This window comes from Nomascus leucogenys, chromosome 15 (genome assembly GCF_006542625.1).
Source record: "Nomascus leucogenys isolate Asia chromosome 15, Asia_NLE_v1, whole genome shotgun sequence".
NCBI classification, from domain to species: Eukaryota; Metazoa; Chordata; class Mammalia; order Primates; family Hylobatidae; genus Nomascus; species Nomascus leucogenys.
This window is the reverse complement of record NC_044395.1, coordinates 62,541,845-62,562,154: the sequence shown is the minus strand read 5'-3', so window position 1 is coordinate 62,562,154 and position 20,310 is coordinate 62,541,845. Positions and strand designations below refer to the sequence as shown.

Below are 20,310 nucleotides of genomic sequence, written 5' to 3'. Positions count from 1 at the left end.
GTAACTTTTAGAGATGAAAACGTTTGAAATGAAAATATGACTGATGGGGTTAGAAGCAGGTAAGATACTGCACAAGATGATTAATGAATTTGAATATAAAATAATAGAAACTATAAAATGAAATACACAGAGGATGAAAAGACTGGAAAAAACCAAACTCAAGTCACTGGTAGAAAAATGTCAAGCAGTCTAAGATACTTTGAAGTCTCATGAAATCACATGCTGGCTCCTTGAAAAGACTAATAAAATTGTTAAACTTTTATCCAGCCTGACCCAGAAAAAAATGAGAAAACAAATTACTAATATTAGGAATGAAAGAGGAGATATAATCACAATTGCTTTAGACGTTTAAAGACAGAAAAGGGATGTTATAAACAACTCTGTGCCAATAAATTCAACAACTTCAATGAAATGGATGAATTATTTGAAAACCAAACTACCAAAGCTCACTCAAAAAGAAAGATTACCTACATAGCCCTGAATCTACTATGGAAATTAAAGTGGTAGTTAAAAACCTTCCCCATAAGGAAAAATCCAGAAACCAGTTAACTCCACTGGTAAACTCTACTAGACATTTAATCAATTCTACGTTAACTCTTCCAACAGAGGAGGAACTCTTCTAAAATCACTTTATGCCAGCATTACCCACACATCTAAATCAAAGACATTGCGACAAAACAATACTACAGATTAACATCCCTCCTGAACAAAAATGTAATGTTTCATTTCATCCTCACTGAAACATTAAATCACAATAATATATAAAATGGCTAATACTACATGACTCCATTGTGTTCATCATAAGACTGATATTCTGGTTTCGTTTTTAGAAATGAATCAATAAAATAGGTCATACTAACAGACCAAAAGAAAAAAATCCAAATGACTATCCTAACACATACAGGAAAAACATTTGATAAAGTTAATACCCATGATAAAATCTCTCAGAAAATTTGGGAAAAGTGTTCTTAAAACTTGGTACTTTTCTAATTGATAAAGGACAAATATGAAAAACCTATATCTAACATCATATTTAATGGTGAAAGATGCCAGACATGATGGCTCTCCTGTAATTCCAGCACTTTGAGAGAAGTGAGGAAGGAGGAGAGAACTGAGGAAGGAGGATTGCTTGAGGCCAGGAGTTTGAGACCAGCCAGCCAATATAGCGAAACCCTGTCTCTACAAAAAAACTTTAAAAAACCGTTAGCGTGCACCTGTAGTCTTATTTACTCAGAAGGCTGAGGCAGGAGGACTCCTTGAGTCCAGAAGTTTGAAATTGTGGTGAGCTATGATCATACCAGCCTGGGTGACAGAGTGAGACTCTGTCTCTTAAAAACAAAACAAAACAAAACAAACAAACAAATAAAAACAAGTGAAAGACCAAATGCTTTCCCATGAAAAGAAAGAATGAGGGAAGAATATCTGTTCTCTATTCAACATTATACTGGAGATCTTAGTGTGATAAGGCAAGAAAATAGAAATAAAAGGCATATAGATTAGAAAAGAAGTAAACCTGTCTTTATCCACAGATGACATCATTGTCTATAGAGAAAATTCTCAAGAGTCAACGAAGAGCATAAATACTTTGAGATAATTCAAAATATATGTAAGCCTGCATGATGCTAAGTATAAAAGATTGTAGGAAAAAAATTAAAGAGCTAAACAAATGGAGAAATATACCATGTTCATGGATTGGAAGACTCAATATTGCTGAGAACTTAATTCTCTGAATTTTATCTGTATATTGTACAGTATCAACAAAAATCCCAGCAGACATTTTTTATGGAAATTAACAAGCTGATTCTAATATTTATAAGGAAATGCAAAGAACTTAAAATAGACAAAAATTTTCAATAAGAACAAAATTAGAGGGCTCAGAGTATCTTATTTCAAGGTTTACAATAAAGCTGCAGTAATACAGTGTAACTATCCTAAGGACAGAAATACTAATCTGCAACAAGGATTCCATTGAAAACAAAAATAAATACAGATTAATGAAACAGAATGGAGTCTAGAAATAGACTCACATATATATAATCAATCATATTCAAACAAAATTTAATGGGGTGGGAAAGGACAATCTTTTCAATAAATAGTGACAGAACAAGCCAAAACAATTGCAGAAAAAAATAAATCCTGACCTTATTTCACACTACAGTATACCCAAAAATTAATCAGACATGAATTATACCTAAAAGTAAAAGCCAAAACTATGAAAATATTAGGGGAAAACAGTGGAGAAAATCTTTGCAAACTTGGATTAGGGGAAGATTTCTTAGGTAGGCCTAAGTTTATAAAAAACATAAACTATAAAAGGTAAGACTGATGGACGGGCACGGTGGCTCAAAATAAAGGTAAGATCGATAAACCTGATTTCATTGAAAGAAAAACTTCTGTTTTTCAAAAGACACAATCATGAAAATAAAAGAAGAAAAAAATTAAACAAAGGGAGTATATATTCAGGGCAACTTGAATCTATGCTTCTGAGTTGCAGTCCTCAAGTTTGGCCCAAAGTCTCTACTTATTAAAAAAGAAAAGAAAAAGAGAAGCCAAAGGCTGGGAATATAAATGAACGAATGAATGAATGAATAGTTATAGCCCTAATGTTAAAAAGCTCTCAAAACTAAAAAAGATAAGCTTATTTTTTAAATGGGCAAAAAACTTGAACAAACAATCCACAGAAAGTATCAGGGGTTGATACATTTTCCTATTCAGGCCAGAGAGCTAATAGAGGCTTTGCATGCCATATGATCTCATTACTCAACTCTGCTGTTTGGCATAAAAACCACATAGACCATACATAAATGAATGGGTGTTGCTGCGTCCTAATAAAACTATTTACAAATATAGGTGATGAGCCAGATTTGGCTTGGGGGTTGCAGTCTGTGAACTCCTGAAGAAGATAAAAGAATAGCCAAAAAGCCCATTAAAAAATATTCAACATGTTAGTCATCAGGAAATACAAATGAAAATCTCAATTAGATATCAGTATATACTCATTAGAATGGCAAAAATTTAAAAGAGTGACCATACCAAGGGCTTGTGAAGCATAAACACCTTCAATTTTAAGAAGAGCTGTGGTTCGCACTGGTTCCAGAGACCCTGCTTATAGCCAGCAAAAATGGTCTTTGACAACAGCCTTCTAGATATATTTGCCTTTAAGAGTCCTGTTCCTGGCAGGCCTCCACAGGCTCCAAGATAGTGGAACAAGAGAGGAAACAAATCTTTAATTATAGCTTCTATTTCTTCACTGTAACCACTACTTATTTCTGTACTCCTCAGTCATTCAAAATTTGACAAAAGTCTCCACTGCTCTATTAAAAACAATTCTTCAACAAATCTAATGACTGCAAATAAAAAATACACAAATATTACTGTATGAATTGATGTTTAAATATGAACAAAAAATGGTGCAGGCATTCTGGAAAATAGTCTGGCAGTTCCTTAAAAAGTTAAAAATAGAGTTACCACATGGCCCAGCAATTCCACTTGTAGGCATATACCCAAGAGAATGGAAAGCATATGTTCACAAAAGAACTTATATATGAATGCTAATAGCAACATTATTAATAATAGTCAAAAAGTCAAAACAATCCAAATGTCTATCAACTTTAGAATGGGGATATATCCATATCGTTAAGTATTATTCATCCACAAAAAGGAATGCACTTCTGATATATGCTATAACATGGATGAAACTTAGAAACATTATGTTAAATGAAAAAAGCCAATCGCAAAAGGCCGCATATATTATTCCATCTGTATAAAATGTCCAGAACAGGCGAATACACAGAGACAGAAAGTAGGTTAGTAGTTGTCCAGGGCAGGGGCAGAGAGAAACAAGGAATGGCTGTATTGGGTACAGTGTGTTTCTTTTTGGGGTGAAAAAATGTTCTAGATTTAATAGTAGTGATGAGTGTAAAAACCACTGAATTGTACACTTTAAAAGGGTGAATTGGCTAAGTGTGGTGGCTCACAGCTGTTAATTCCAGCACTTTGGGAGGCTGACATGGGCAGATTGCTGGAGCTCAGGAGTTCCAGACCAGCCTGGACAATGTGGCAAAGTCCTGTCTCTACAAAAAATACAAAAACTGGCCAGGTGCTGTGGGTCACACCTGAAATCCCAGCACTTTGGGAGGACGAGGTGGGCAGATCACGAGGTCAGGAGATCGAGACCATCCTGACCAACATAGTGAAACCCTGTCTCTACCAAAATACAAAAAATTAGCTGGGCGTGGTGGCGCACGCCTGTAGTCCCAGTTACTTAGGAGGCTGAGGCAGGGGAATCACTTGAACCCAGGAAGTGAAGGTTGCAGTGAGCTGAGATCGCGCCACTGTACTCCAGCCTGGTGACCGAGCAAGACTCCGTCTCAAAAAACAAACAAACAAAAAAACAACAAAAACTTAGCTGGGGGTGGTGGTGTGTGCCTGTAGTCCCCACTACTAGGGAGGCTGAGGTAGGAGGATTGCTGGAGCCCAGGAGGTTGAGGCTGAGGCAGTTGAGATTGCATCACTGTAGTCCAGCCTGGGCACACAGTAAGACCCTATCTCAAAAAAAAAAAAAAAAAAAAAAAAAAAAAAAAGGTGAATTTTATGGTATGTGGATTATATCTTGATTTTTTAAAAAAACTAGGTGCTGTGGAGCACACCTGCAGTCCCAGCTACTCAGGAGGCCGAGGCAGGAGAACCGCTTAAGCCCAAAAGCTTGAATCTAGCCTGGGAAACGTAGTGAGATCCCTTCTCTTAAAAGGAAGAAAGAAAAAGAAAAACATAAAACCTTACCTTGTGGCCGGGCACAGTGGCTCATGCCTGTAATTCCAGCATTTTGGAAGGCCAAGACAGGCAGATCACTTGAAGTCAAGAGTTCGAGACCAGCCTGGCCAACAGGGTGAAAACCCGTCTCTACCAAAAAATACAAAAATTAGCTGGGCATGGTGGTGTGCACCTGTAGTCCCAGCCACTCGGGAGGCTGTGGTGGGAGACTTGCTTGAATCCAGAAGGCGGCAGTTGCAGTGAACAGAGACAGTGCCAGTGCACTACAGCTTGGGTGATAGGACAAGACTCTGTCTCAAAAAAACCCCAAAGAAAACCCACCTTACCCTAGAACCCTGTACTCCTCCTGATTTCATTTTTCCTTGTTTTTTCCCTAGTCATCGATCGTATGCACTTATGTAAATTTGAATTTTCCTTTGTTGCCAATCCAAAATCATTTTTCCAGCTGCTACACAATCATAACTATATAATTTTATCTTCTATGGATATAAAAGATTCTACAAATAGACTATAATTTTAATATTGTTGAATAAATTGTTTTCATTTTCCCAATATTAAAAATGTATTTCCATTACTAGACTGAAGCATATAGCTTCCTTCTCTTTTCATAATATTTACTTAAGGTAAATTCCCAGGGGTGGAATAATGAGGTAAACGATATACAGTAATTTATGTGGCTTTTGAAACATAATACCAAACTGTCTGGCAGTGCTGATGCAAATTTATATCATCAACAGAAAAGCATGACTAAACCAGACTCACTTCACCACTAAGTCATCAATATAAAGTGTCACTATTTTAACATTTAATATATTATAAATGAGAATAGGATAAAAACAATAAATGTTAAGTTTTTTTCAGTTAGATGGATCTATTTCTGGAATCTGTTCCACTGACAAAATTATATGCTTATGATTTTATAATATTAATAAATTCTTACATTTGGTAATGTTAGATGTTCTTTCCTTATCCTTTTTGGTCTATTTTCTTATTTAGTATTTAATTTTCTCTATACATTTTAGAATACAATTGACAAGGTATAATCCCCCTGGAATTTCTAAGGGGTTTGAATATTCAGAATTTTCTAGAAAGTGCCCTCAATGAGTCCCCCACAGAAGAGGGACCATTCTATGTTCTTTCCTAGTATCTCATGCATATCTATCACACAGTATGTATTACACAGGGTTCTGGAAAATTAAATGAAAGGGCCATCTCTTATCTCTTTATATCCTAAGTTAGTGGCACGTAACAGTGTATGAAGAAAACATTAAGTTGATCTCTTCAATAAATAGTGCTGGAAAACTGAATACCCACATGCGGGAGAATAAGACTAGACTCCTCTCATCATACACAAAAATAAGCTAAAAATGGGCTAGACTTAAATGTAAGATCTAGGACTATAAAACGACTAGAAGAAAACATATGGGAAATGCTTCATGACATTGGTCCAGGCAAGGATTTTTTGGGTAAGACCTCAAAAGCACAAGCAACAAAGCAAAAATAGACAAATGGGAGTACATCAAACTAAAAAGCTCTGCACAACAAAGGAAACAATCAACACAGCAAAGGGACAACCCACTGAGTGGGAGAAAAATATTTGCAAACTTGGCATCTGACAAGAGTTAATATCCAGAATATATAAGAAACTCTAACAATTTAACAACAACAAAACATTTTTTTCGATTAAATAATGAACAGAAAACTTGAATAGACATTTCTTAAAAGAAGATATACAAATGGTCAATAGGCATATGAAAAAATGCTCAACAGGGCTGGGCGCGGTGACTCACATCTATAATCCCAGCACTTTGGGAGGCCAAGGCAGGCGGATCACCTGACGTCAGGAGTTCGAGACCAGCCTGGCCAACATGGTGAAACCCTGTCTCTAATAAAAATACAAAACTAGCCGGGTGTGTTGATGCATGCCTGTAATCCCAGCTATTCAGGACCCTGAGGCAGGAGAATCACTTGAACCCGGAAGGTGGAGGGTGCAGTGAGCCGAGATGGCGCCATTGCACTCCAACCTGGGCAACAAGAGCAAAACTTCGTCTCAAAAAAAAAAAAAAGAAAGAAAAAAGAAAAAACGCTCAACATCACTATGATTATGGAAAGGCAAATCAAAACGACAATGAGATATCATCTCACTCCAGTTAGAATAGCTATTATCAAAAAAGACAAAAAGTAACAAATGATGGTGAGGATGTGGAGAAAGGGATACTCATGTATTGGTGGGAATGTAAATTAGTACAATCATTATGGTCAACAGTATGAAGGTTCCTCACAAAAATTAAAAGTAGAACTACGAAATGATCCAGGAATCTCACTACTTGTTATATAGTCATGCACCAGGTAACAACATTTCCATCAATGACAGACCATATATACGACAGTGGTCCCATAAGATTATAATAAGGTTGAAAAACTCCTATCGCCTAGTGACTAGTGTTGTAATGTGGTAGTGCAATGCATTACTCTATGTCTGTGGTGATGCTGATGTAAACAAACCTGCACTGCCAGTATAGCACATACAATTATGTATGATACGTAATACTTGATAATGATAATAAACAACTATGTTACTGGTTTACAATTTACTATATTATACTTTTTCTTTTTATTTTAGAGTGTAGTCCTTCTACTTACTGTACAACAGCCTCAGGCAGGTCCTCAGGAGGTATTCCAGAAGAAGGCACTGTTATCATAGGTGATGACAGCTCCATGTATGTGACTGACCCTAAGACTTTCCAGTGGAACAAGATGTGGAGGTGGAAGACAGTGATAGTGATGATCCTGACCCTGTGTAGGCTTAAGCTAATGTGTGTGTTTGTGTCTAAGTTTTTAACAAAAATGTTTAAAAGGTTAAAAAAAAGTGAAAATAGAAAAAAGCTTATAGAATAGGGATATAAAAAAATTTTTGCATACCTGTAAAATGTGTTTGTGTTTCAAGTGTTATTACAAAAGAGTCAAAAAGTTAAAAAAAATTAAAAATTTATAAAGTAAAAAAAGTTAAAGTAAGCTAAGGTTAATTTATTATCAAAGAACAACATTGTTTTGTATATTTAGTGTAGTCTTCTAAGTGTACAGCGTTTATAAAGTCTACAGTAGTACTTGGTAACGTCCTAGGCCTTCACATTCACTCACCACTCACTCACTGACTCACCCAGAGCAACTTCTAGTCCTGTAAGCGCTATCCATAATTGCTCTACATAGGTACATATCTTTTATCTTTTATACTGTTATTTTATCTTTTATACTGACATATTTTAACTTTTATACTGTTATTTTTATGTACTTTTTCTATGTTTAGATATGCTTAGATACACGAATTCTTACCATTGAGTTATAACTGCCATCATTGTGTTACAACAGTATACAAACTATATAGGTTTGTACCCTAGGAGCAATAGGCTATACCCTAAGCCTAGGTGTATAGTAGGCTATACCATTTAGGCTTGTGTCAGTACACTGTGATGTTCGCACAAGGATGAAATTGCCTGAGGACACATTTCTCAAAATATATCCCCATCATTAGTAATGCATGACTGTATATTCAAAGGAAATAAAATCAGTATGTCAATAAGATACCTATACTCTGTTAATCACAGCACTATTCACAATAGCCAAGAAGTGGAATCAACCTAAGCATTCATCAACAAATCAATGGATTTAAAAAATGTATATATACACAATGGAATACTATTTACAATAAAAAAGAATGAAATCCTGCTATTTGTGACAACATGGATGAACCTGGAGGACATTATGTTAAATGAAGTGAGCCAGGCACAGAAGGACAAATATTATACTGCATGATCTCACTCATATAGAATCTAAAGAAAGTAGATCTCATACAACTAGAGCAGAATAGTGGTTAACAAAGATTAGGGAAGGTAGCAGGGAGGGAGGATGGGGAGAGGTTGGTCGATGGGTACTATGGTACAGTTAGAAGGAATAAATTCTGGTGTTCTATTGTACAGTTGGGTGAATACAGTTAACAATAATGAACTGTATATTTCCAAATAGCCAGAAGGGAGGACTGTGAATGTTCTCACCACAAAGAAAAATAATACATGTTTGAGATGATGGATATGCTAATTACCCTGATTTGATCCTTACACAATGTATACATGTATCTAAACCTCACACTGTACTCTAAAAATATGTGTATCATGTGTCAATTAGAAATAAAATTTACAAAGTAAGCTGAATCAATAAATGAATACATCAACGATACCACTTACATGAGTCAAACAAGCAATTATTGTTCAGTACTATATTATGAGCTATGGAAAAACAAAAAAAACAGAAAACAAAGGCTTGCCTCTCAGGGAATCTAGAAACTAAAAGGAAGAGGAATTAAAGAGAGCCTAGTAATAAACAATTTTTGGAAACTATGTAGAATTATAACTGTACAATGATTATATAATTAATGCTTTTATGAATGTAAAAAAGAGTACAAGAAGAATGAATGCAGTAGGAGGTGTGAAGGACTCTCGGAACTTGAGATGGCCCTAAGGCACTAAGAGGATTTGGGTAAGTGGGAAACAAAAGTAGGTATACTGGGTAAAAACATGGGCAAAGGCATGAGGTGGAAATTAGCATGATATACAGGAGCCATGGACCTATCCATTCTACAAACAGACTCAACTATTTCTGCCCAAAAAGTTTATTCTATGCAGCAAATAATTAAAATAAATTTGTACCTGGAGTTCTCCAAGTTTCTTAGATGTTGATGAAACAATGGTAAAAAATCCATTGATTTGATGGGTTGGAGAAAGTTGAGCTAGTCCATTGATCTGAACTCTACCAATTGGAAGATGGTCAAGTTTGGTGATTACTTCCAGCACCAGCACAGCCATATCTAACCAGAAAGAATTACAACATGGATATTTTTCATTTACTTTTATTTTATTTTTTAAGAAGTGGGTAGAGGGGTATATGCGGAAAAGCTTTTTAACTTGAAAAAAATATTTTATGTTGGATAACACCATTGCAGTGGTGAAAGTGAGGGAAATTAGGTACTTTAATAAGTTGCTAATAGGACGGCTAACCACAAAGCAATTCAGTAATAACTCAAAAAAGTAAAAAAGCACATTCCTTTTTCCATGAAATTCTACTCTTTTTTTTTTTTTCTTGAGACAGGGTCTCTCTGTCGCCCAGGCTGGAGTGCACTGGCACAATCACAGTTCACTGCAACCTTGAACTCCAGGACTCATGTGATCCTCCCGTCCTAGCCTCACAAGTAGCTGAGACTAGAGGCACACGCCACCACACTGGGGTAATTTTTTTTTTGTAGAGACAAGGTCTCACTGTGTTGCCCAGGCTGGTCTCAAACTCCTGGCCTCAAGTGATCCTCTGACCTTGGCCTCCCAAAGTGCTGGGATTACAAGTATGAACCACCAAGGCTGGCCTACTCCTTAAACTTTATTTTACAAACTGTAAATTGATCTATGTACCAGAATATTTAATAAAGTGTTTTTTTTAATAATGGCAAAATGGTGAAAAATAAAGTAATAAAAAGAATATAAGTAGCTCTATCTATACTGATATGGAACAACATCAAGATGAATTGCTAAGTAGAAAAAAAAGGGCTGACTGTATATATATATATATATAATCTGTGTAAATAAAAGGAATTATGCAAAGAGCTTTTATTAGTATAGAATATATTTTATAAGTAAATATATTCTTGTGTAAAGATACACAAGAGACTGGTAACCTTTCATACCTTTTAAATGTTTTACCATGTACATGTATTTCCTAATAAAAAAAGTGATACAACTGATAGAAAATACAACTGATTTAAAAACTACAACAGAGATAACAAAACTATCTGGAAAAAAGTAATTTAACTAAAAAATTATTTTAATTTCAAATAATCACTTATCATACCATTCTGGGGGTAGAGGAGTATGACCCCAATATCAAAAGAACAATAAAGATTCACAGAAGAACGACAAATACCACACACTGAGGAAAAAACAAATAATCAACTGAACAAAAATATTTAGCATAGCAAGTATTTGTTGTTTTTGTTTTTTTTTTGTTTTTTTTTTTTTTTTTGAGACAGAGTCTCGCTCTGTCGCCCAGGCTGGAGTGCAGTGGCGCAATCTTGGCTCACTGCAAGCTCCGCCTCCTGGGTTCACGCCATTCTCCTGCCTCAGCCTCTCCGAATAGCTGGGACTACAGGCACCCGCCACCACGCCTGGCTAATTTTTTTGTATTTTTAGTAGAGATGGGGTTTCACCGTGCTCTCGATCTCTTGACCTCGTGATCCGCCCGCCTCGGCCTCCCAAAGTGCTGGGATTACAAGCGTGAGCCACCGCGCCCGGCTAGCATAGCAAGTATTTGGTAAGAAAAATACCCTTAAAAGAGTATTGTTAAATGTATTCGCCAAGAACTCTGGCTTTGGTTTTGACACACAGAGCAACAAATCTCAGTTTTCATTCTCACCATTTCTAGTTTTGAACTGACAAAGGATTGCCCTTGCATAGCTGCAGAGGTTGGTCCCTGCCTCCCATGAGTATCTAATTGCATACTCTTGGGTTATATCTGGAGCACTGAGCTATTGAGAGCACTTGAAACCAAGAGAAATGAAAATAAACTTCTCAACTATACTCTTTGGTCACTTAGACTAATACCTTCATGCCCAGAGGAGAAGAAATACAATGTATACATATGGAATCTCAGATCATTTCAGAACAGTTTAACTTCTGGGTATTTTCTTAACCAAAGTTGAGAAAATGGTTCGTTTTCACCATTTGTTCAATACCGTAGTGAAAAGCATGTAGGAATTATTATTAGAAGACCCGTAATTGTGTTCTGACTGCAATATTCACAAGCTATTTCTGTATAAGCCATGGTTGTCTGTAAAGTAGGCTCATAATATTCACATCACTGCTGTGTGAGGAACTGGGGTTGCTGCAAGCAGAACACTAGTACAGTGTCTTCCTACATGGTAGTTGCTGAATGGTTGGCAAATGACTTTAGGCAAATGACTTGACATATCACAGTCCCTGTGTAACAATTTGATATGGTTTGGCTGTGTCCCCACCCAAATATCATCTTGAATTGTAATTCCCATAATCCCCACGTGTCATGGGAGGGACCGGGGGAGATAACTGAATCACAAGTGTGGTTCTCCCTATCCTGTTCTCATGATAGTGAGTTAGCTCTCACGAGATCTGATGGTTTTATAAGGGGCTTCCCGCTTTGCTGAGCACTCATTTTTCTCTCTCCCACTGCCATGTGAAGGACGTGTTTGCTTCCCCTTCTGCCATGATTGTAAGTTTCCTGAGGCCTCCCCAGCCATGTGGAACCGTGAGTCAATTAAACATCTTTTCTTTATAAATTACCCAGTTTCAGGTATGTCTCTATAGCAGCATGAGAATGGACTAATACACTACTCATGGGGGTTATCTGAAAGTCATATGGGCAAATAGATATAAAAGTGCTTTGTAGACTATAAAATGATGTACACATGAAGAATAAGGGAAATGGACTAACATTTGTTCATTGGCTATTTACTAACAGCCAGGGTCTTCCACGTCTCATTAATTCTCTTAACAACTCTATGATACAGGTGTTTCTGTCTTAATTTGGGGATAAAAGAGGCACCGCAAAGTCATGTATGTTCCTAGGTTCACTCAGCTTTAAATTGACAGAACTGGGCTAAAACTGAGTTCTATCCAATTCTAAGTCCACTACACTTAATTATAAGTCCACTACACTATTCATCACTTCTAGGACAAAAAGCTTAATTCTTAGTAGACGTCTGACCTTTATACTTCACTTGTTGTGGGATTAGAATTCCTATTGTCCAGCACTATTCCTATTCCCATTTGTCTTTCACATTCCTACTAACTGAATCCTAGCTGATCAAAGAGAGGTAAAAATCACATAGTGTAGCCATAATTTTCTTGGTTTCTACTCTAGTCATTCCATGCTCCAAACATTTTCATGGCTGCTATTTTCTGCAACAGAACAAAAGGTAAAGGAAGAAAGATGTAAGAGTATGAGGCATATCTCAGAATCCTATAATCCTTCTATTTCCTAAGGCAGTATAATACAATAGAAGTATTAATAATTTCGGAGTCAAGTGCCTCCCTGAATTTAGGGTTGGTGCCAGGGTAACCTTGGGTTAGTCACTTTTAACTCTTTGAACCTCAAATTCGTCACTCAGAAAATCAGGATAACACCCATTGCAAATGTACAGGGCCTCAGAGCATGCTTTCTAGTGCTCTGCAGAGGCTTCATCTTATTTCCCCTACTGTATTTTCACTTTCTGTAAACAAAAAGTTATGAAGATTTAAAATGTAAAGATTTTCTCATTAGTTAAACAGAAATCTGTACTTCACATGTTTTTGCAATTGCCTTAACTTCTGTTTAGAATAAGGTAAAATAGATATGAAGACAGTGGCCAGGCGTGGTGGCTCACCTGTAATCCCAGCACTTTGGGAGGCCAAGGCAGGACGATTGCTTGGGTACAGAAGTTTGACACCAGCTTGGTCAACAACAGTGATACCTCATCTCCACAAAAAATACAAAAATTAGCTGAGTGTTGTGGCATGTGCTTATATTCCCAGCTACTCAGGAGGCTGAGGTGGGAAGATTGCTTGAACCCAGGAGGTTGAGGCTACAGTGAACTGTGTTCGCATCGCTGCACTCCAGCCCGGCTGACTAAGAGAGACCTTTTCTCAAAAATAAAATAAAATAAAATAAAATAGATATGAAGAAATAAATAAAATGATTTTAAACATCAAATAAGATGATAGACTTGAAAGTATTTCAAAAACTGTAAAATATGATACATTTCCTCTTCTTTTTTTATATGTTATTTTTATCTGAGGAACTCATATAATCGTTCTTATTACCTCCCTCCAGCCTAGAAAAAAAGAGCAACCCCATCTCATTTCAAATGTTAATTCTGGCACAGCCTATATATTTTACTCATTTGTAGATCTCTTCATACAATAGTGACTTCTCGTTTTTTGACTGATACAGTATCCTAATTACAAGGTTATTTTGTACTTGTCTTAATATCTTAAGTGTAATAAAAACGGCTTGAGAAAAAAATATGGTTCATGCTAATATGTGATAACATATTCATTAGTTTACGTTTTGCATTTTGTATTAAGTGAAATATATACACAAAAGAGTAAATAAAAGAATAATAATAACGCGAATACCTACCACACAGTTTAAGAAATAGCATACTTTTTCCAAGTTTTTGGTTAGAGCACACACTTTTGTGAACTAATATTTGATGTCTTATCTCTTCATTTTCTGTCGTTTTCTTTCTTTTTTAGAAACAAGGTCTCACTCTGTCACCCAGGCTGGAGTACAGCAGCATGAACGTGGCTCACTGCAGCCTTGACTTCCTGGGCTCAAGTGATTTCTCTCACCTCAGCCTCTCAAGTAGCTGGGACTACAGGTGTGCACCACCATGCCCAGCTAATTAAAAAAAATTTTTTTTGTAGAAACAAGGTCTTGCAATGCATGTGGAATCTAATTTTTTTGTAGAAACAGAGTTTTGCCCAGGCTGGTCTTGAACTCTTGGCCTCAAGTGATCTTCCTGCCTCAGCTGCCCAAAGTGTTGGGATTATAGGCGTGAGCCACCACATTCAGCCTCTTATCGCTTCATTTTCTAAAAAACATGTCATGTCAGCTGGGCATGGTGGCTCACACCTGTAATCCCAGCACTTTGGGGGGCTGAGGCAAGCAGATCACGAGGTCCAGGAGATTGAGACCATGCTGGCTAACACGGTGAAACCCCATCTCTACTAAAAATACAAAAAATTAGCCGGGTGTGGTGGCAGGCACCTGTAGTCCCAGCTACTCAGGAGGCTGAGGCAGGAGAATGGCGTGAACCTGGGAGGTGGGAGGCGGAGCTTGCAGTGAGCCAAGAATGCGCCACTGCACTCCAGACTGGGCAACAGAGTGAGACTCCGTCTTAAAAAAAAAAAAAAAACCATGTCATGTCTACAGTTGGACTGTCACTTATAAGGTTCACCTCATGTGTCTCCTGTTGAAATTCTACCTTTTCCATGGCCTTCTTTCTTAACTAGAATTATGAAATTTGGGTGCTGGCACATTTGATGTTTTAACTCTTTCAATTTACTGGTGGGAAAATTAAGGCCCAGGAAGATGAAATGGCTTGCTCAAAGTCAAATAGCAAGAGCATGGAGTAGAAGCAGGGTTCTGGCTTCTTAATAACATAAGATTAGCCCTTATTAACTTCCTGGAATATTCATATGATATTACTATATGTATCAAGTAATCAGACATTTAATTATATACTGTCTGGCATTGCTCACTACTGTTTCATGTATGTCAGTTTTGTTTTCAACTAATCTTTAAGTTCCTTTTGGGCAAGGAATACATCTTAAATCTCTGTACACACTGCCTGAGTCTTAATATTTTTATAAGACTTGTACCTACAATGTGTCAGCTACCAGACTGATCACTTTACAAACATTTTTTTCATTTAGTATTCACAATAATTCCTGACAGATAAGTGCTATTTTTCCCAATTACCTAATAGGAAACTGGGGCCCTGAGATGCTAAGAAACCTCTCAATATCACCTAACAATCTAGTCCTGAAGCCAGAGTTCAAACTCTAGATAGTCTAGACTTCAACCCGTTCAACCAGGTTGCTTCTTTGTGTAAATACCTAGAAAATGGAAGGGCAACTATATGATCCCATTTTACAGATGGGGAAACAGGAATCAGAAATGGGAAGAGACTTTCCCAAAATCATGTAGTTGGTAACACCAATGTAAATGTTCGGATGCCAAGTCCAATGCACCAGTATACCATAAGATGTTCAAATAAATGTCTGACCTGTTGATTACCATGTTAATAAATACCTTCTCTCTTATTGAATTTCTATTCACTCCTCATTTGTTATATTATATTAAACTACTATCTGAGGATTTAATTTTTATGTTTACAGTACCAAGATTATTTATGAGTATCTTTTAATCGCACTTACTGCTTTTAACCTACTATTAATAACTAAACTTTTTTGTGAAGTTAGAGTTCAGTATCATTCTGATTAATTTTTTGGATTTTTTTGTAAACCCCACGGTGCCTAAAACAATGTCTAGCATGTGCTAAATATATTTTTTGAATGACTGAATTACAGCATTTGTTCTTTACATGTTGATGTTTCAAAAATTTTTTCTTGAGAGAATGTAAGTTACTCAAGGACAAGTTAATCTTTAACTCACCCCTGGCTCTCCAATATTCTGAGCCCAACCACGTTTACATGATAAATGCTTGAATTTTATTGACTTAAACTGAATTGACTTGATAAATAACCCCATCATCCAGAATGTATTTATGTGAAAGCTTGACCTGAATAAAGAAATAACGTAGTACACTCAGAATACTTTCCTTGTACAAAAATGAAGACATCTTGGCTTCTGGTTCCCTACAGGGGGATGCTTTCCATCTCTGAACATCTGTAATACTAACTCACTAAACCACTCATTTGGCATTTAGTATGTATTATCTTGTACTATCGGTAAATTTTACATTTATATCCTCTTTCCTTGAGTATAATGTAAACCTCAGAGTTGAGACTACAATTATTACCTAAAAAAACATGGTGTAGTGAAAAGAGCATGAGTTTTGGTGACAGGCAGAAGTGGGTTCAAATCCCAATTCAGCCATTTATCAACTTTGTGACCTTAGAAAGTATTCATTTCATCTCTCCAAACTTGTTTCATTGTCTATAAAACAGAGAAAATACCTATCTTTCAGGGTTATTGTAAGGATTAGAAGTAATACACTTCAAAACTGCTGGCACACAGTAACACTCAATAAATTTACAAAGAAAAATCTCTACTATAAAAACTCTGACTCTTCAATAATTAAGAATGCCCATATATGCTAGGTACAACAACACTTACTGCTGACAATATAACCACATGCTTTGTATTACGTCTGCAGGTGCAATGATAAAACAATAACATACCTGTTAGATAAGAGGTAAACTGTTTTGGACCACAACGAATAGCATAACGTGTAGTTGTTCTCACAGCTTTTGGTTCAGTCTGCAATGCATCCCTGGGACAAAAGAGGGTTCCATCTGATGTTTCTCCCCACCATCTCACTCGGATAAGTACACAAGTGGGAGGCTTTGCAATCTTCCATATGACTCTATTAACAGTAAGTTTTAGAAAGCAGCGTAGCTGGCCTTCAACCAGAGGTGGCAGGCTTGTAGATGGAGAAATGTCACTCAAACCTGTAGAGGAATCCAAGAAAACTGAGTCAAAATTTAGACTAAATATTTGAATGAAAACAAACAGAACACTTTAGTCTTAAGTTCAGCAATTTATCACCATTTAGAAAGAAGGTTTATTCTACCCATTATTCTAATACATGAGAAGTAACTATCAAATCAGACCACCGAATAATCTATCTGGTCATGTAAGCCACTCTGATAACTAATTAGTATGTAAGGTTTGATTTGATTTACTCTAAGTTAAGAACATACCAACAAAGACACACTAATATAAACTTTTCTTTGAGTTAATATTTGAAAAATATAAATATCAGAAGTAGTTGAAATTTTTCTAAGTATGGTTGAAATTTTTCTAAGTACAGTTGTTTTAATTATTGCAACATCTATGGTTTTTAAGATATGTAATCTTTATCTAACTCTCTTTTAAAAAAAATCACTAACGATAAAACAGCAACAACTCCCTTCACTCGCAAATGATTTAGACTATATAATACAACTCAGCAATTCAATGAAGAACGTCTTAAATTGTCTGTAACTTTTCTTTCCTGCCAAGATCACACAGTCAGTGAGGACACAGACTATCTAATCTTCAGATTCTGCCACTATTTTTAACACAGTGCTGGGTTCATATATTTATTGGCTTTAGTATTTATTGGATTTCATAAAGACATTAAAGTGTAAACAAAGCAATTAATCATGACTTTCTAAAAAATTTTCCTTTGATGACCCTGATTGTCTTTTATTCATAGTACCTTTTCATGAAAACTTAGAGGAGATTTAAGAAACCATTCCTATATTTTGCTTACCTTTTTTTCCTTTGACTTTTCTTTGAGGAGTGGTTATGCCTCAAAGAAGAAAATATATGGAATGTATCAGATCAGGACTAATTATTTGGACTTCTAATGCAAACACCCCTTCTGCCCTTCATAGTGGAGGAAAGACTCACCATATTCCTTATGGATAGTTTCAACATAAAAATTATACACAGTTGTGTATACATTTCTACATATGGTATAGCAAAAAGTATATTCTGTTCTATACTACGTTATATTATTTCTACTTTGACTTTCCGCTTATCAACCAAACATGCTTAACTGTTTTGACACAGGGAGCACTAGTATGCTTCAGTCTCAGATCCTCCTATCTTTCCTGGCAGGAAAGTCAGTATCTCAAAACTGCCTTAGTAATCTTTAAACATCTTGGATAAGAGTAATTCCCAGATTGTAGCTTCAGTCCTCAACCCAATGGCCTAATGTCCTATCACTGTTCCCAATACTTCTTTTCTCACTAAACTGCCTACAATGCAAAAAGGCAGAGTCACCCACTGTCCTTTTTCCCTTCGAGGCAGTCTTGTAGAGATTCAATGTCAAGTTTCCTGATCTGCCCTGGGTTTCTAGGTTGACTGTTCTCACTGCAGCTAACATCCCCTACTCGGTGAGCTTGTGTCTCCTTGAGCTGCTAACCTGATGAGGACTCTCTGCTGCACACTCTTTCACGATCTCAGGTCCTTCAGGAGATCCTCATGCCCTTACCCCCACTCCAATCCTATCACACCTGCCATTCCCCACTCTTCCTGGCTCTATACTCTACAATTATTTTTCCCAACTCCTGCTCATAGCCAGCCCTTCATGCTTCATTCATTCAACTAACATTTACCGAGTCCTGCTTTGTACTAATCCTTGGTCATTCAGTAATGTATAAAACGTGATTCTTGCCCACAATCACACAAGAAATGATATAATCCCTTTGCCAATTTATGTTTCTTCCTGTCCCTGTGCACCTCTAAAGCTACACACACACATACATTTCACTTCGTTATCAAAACCAATCCTATCATTGTTTGTTCTTCTCCTTTCCAGTCATCCTACCGGTAACCTTCATCTCATTAATCGCCACTCTGTGGCCTCTACCCCAGCCCCTAATTCCTTTCCATTCTCTGGAGGGCCAATTGCCCTTCCTCTTAACCTTCTGGTTCCCTGGCTATTTCCCTTCTTACGTCCCTTTTCTTGTTTATCCAGCGGGGGTGCGGGTCTCCCTAAAATTCCTTACACCTTGCTTTCCTATTACGCTTTCCTCAATCTTTGATCGCTCAGGTTACCTCTTTTTTTGCGCCCACGGCTGCCCCCAGACCCTTGGCCTTTTCGTTGTTTCATGATGAGCCCGAGCTCTTCTTCACCAGCTCAACTCCGTCTCCAGCACCTAAGCAGTATCCTCCCGCCATCCCTCCCCACGGCGCTTGCGTTCCCGGGCAACCGGCGCCGCTGGGCAGCCTGGGAGGCAGGAAAAAGCGACTCTTCCTCTAACAGTCTCCGGAAAACGGTGCGAAGAGAAGGCGCCAAGACGCCTTCCCTCCAATAGACTGCAATACCCAGGACGCTTTGCTACAATACCTCTGCGGGGTTGGCTGGGGGCGCCTCCAGCTGCGCAAGCGCATAGGGATACGCCCTTTGAGGACTCCATTGCCCAGGGTGCATTGCCCTGAAGAGCGCTCCTCTTTCCGGTGAAAGTCGTCGAGTTCCCAGCCGGGAGTCTGCGGAGTTCGCATACTCTGTTACCCAGCTTCCTTTGTGTGAGGGCTGTTGCGCACTTCCGGTGGAAGCGCTGAAGCGAGTGGGTGGAGTTTACGGAGCCGGTGGGCGGTAGGCGGTGCTACCGGTAGCTGGGTGCTGTCCAAAGGCGACAGGGCATCGTTAGGGGAGCGAGTCGTGACCGGTTGGGCCACACTCAACGTGGGACGAAGCTTCGCCTACTGTTTGACTACGTGCGTGCAGCCTCCCCTTGATGTCGGCCCTCGAAAAGAGCATGCACCTCGGCCGCCTTCCCTCTCGCCCACCTCTACCCGGCAGCGGGGGCAGTCAGAGCGGAGCCAAGATGCGAATGGGGTACGTGACCCATACCCCTTCTCCCTATGGGCCAGGCCCCAAGCCATTGGAGAATGGTATCTCTGGGCGTTCAGAGAGGCACGGGGAAGGAGTCTACCGATAGGAGAAAATGTTGACGGCGGCCTGGAGATATTTAGATGGAGTAGAAGGCAGATTGGGGGCCTAGGGGAGGCGCCAAGTCAATAGAAATTGGAGGAAAAATAACGTTGTTGAAGGGAGAGGGGAATGAGGCAAAGGTTGGGGAAGCTGAGAGACTAACATAAGGGATCTGAGAATCACCTCCACAATAAAGGAGGCTTAGAAAAGGGAGTAGAACGGTGACAAAGGTGGAGGAGAATCGGCCAGGGAAGGTGGAGGGAAGTGGGGAATGACTGAGAGAAAAGTTGAGGGGAATTGGGCCAACA

General features: G+C 37.9%; 2 protein-coding genes across 7 annotated transcripts in view; one reads left to right on the top strand and one right to left on the bottom strand.

The window, feature by feature from the left end:
• The window catches only part of C2CD3 (C2 domain containing 3 centriole elongation regulator), a 165,879-nt gene extending 146,475 nt beyond the window's left edge, over positions 1-19,404 (bottom strand). For 4 of the 5 annotated variants that reach the window (XM_030829768.1, XM_030794500.1, XM_030794498.1 and 1 more), the window contains exons 1-3: positions 19,123-19,404; positions 16,755-17,024; positions 9,477-9,634 (exon numbers count right to left, since the gene is read on the bottom strand). In XM_030829768.1, coding sequence (XP_030685628.1) covers positions 9,477-9,634; positions 16,755-17,024; positions 19,123-19,177 — 483 coding nt within the window. In that variant the 5' untranslated portion in view covers positions 19,178-19,404. Of the gene's footprint in view, positions 1-9,476; positions 9,635-16,754; positions 17,025-19,122 lie in introns of those variants that run through there. The other variant, XM_030794499.1, reaches the window with a different exon arrangement.
• Positions 19,405-19,482: 78 nt separating this feature from the next.
• PPME1 (protein phosphatase methylesterase 1) overlaps positions 19,483-20,310 on the top strand; it is an 88,350-nt gene continuing 87,522 nt past the window's right edge. For both annotated transcript variants that reach the window (XR_004033706.1, XM_030829767.1), the window contains exon 1: positions 19,483-19,906. Coding sequence is in view for 1 of the 2 variants with exons in the window: in XM_030829767.1 (XP_030685627.1) it covers positions 19,806-19,906 (101 nt within the window). In the remaining variant the exon portion in view is untranslated. The remainder of the gene's footprint in view (positions 19,907-20,310) is intronic.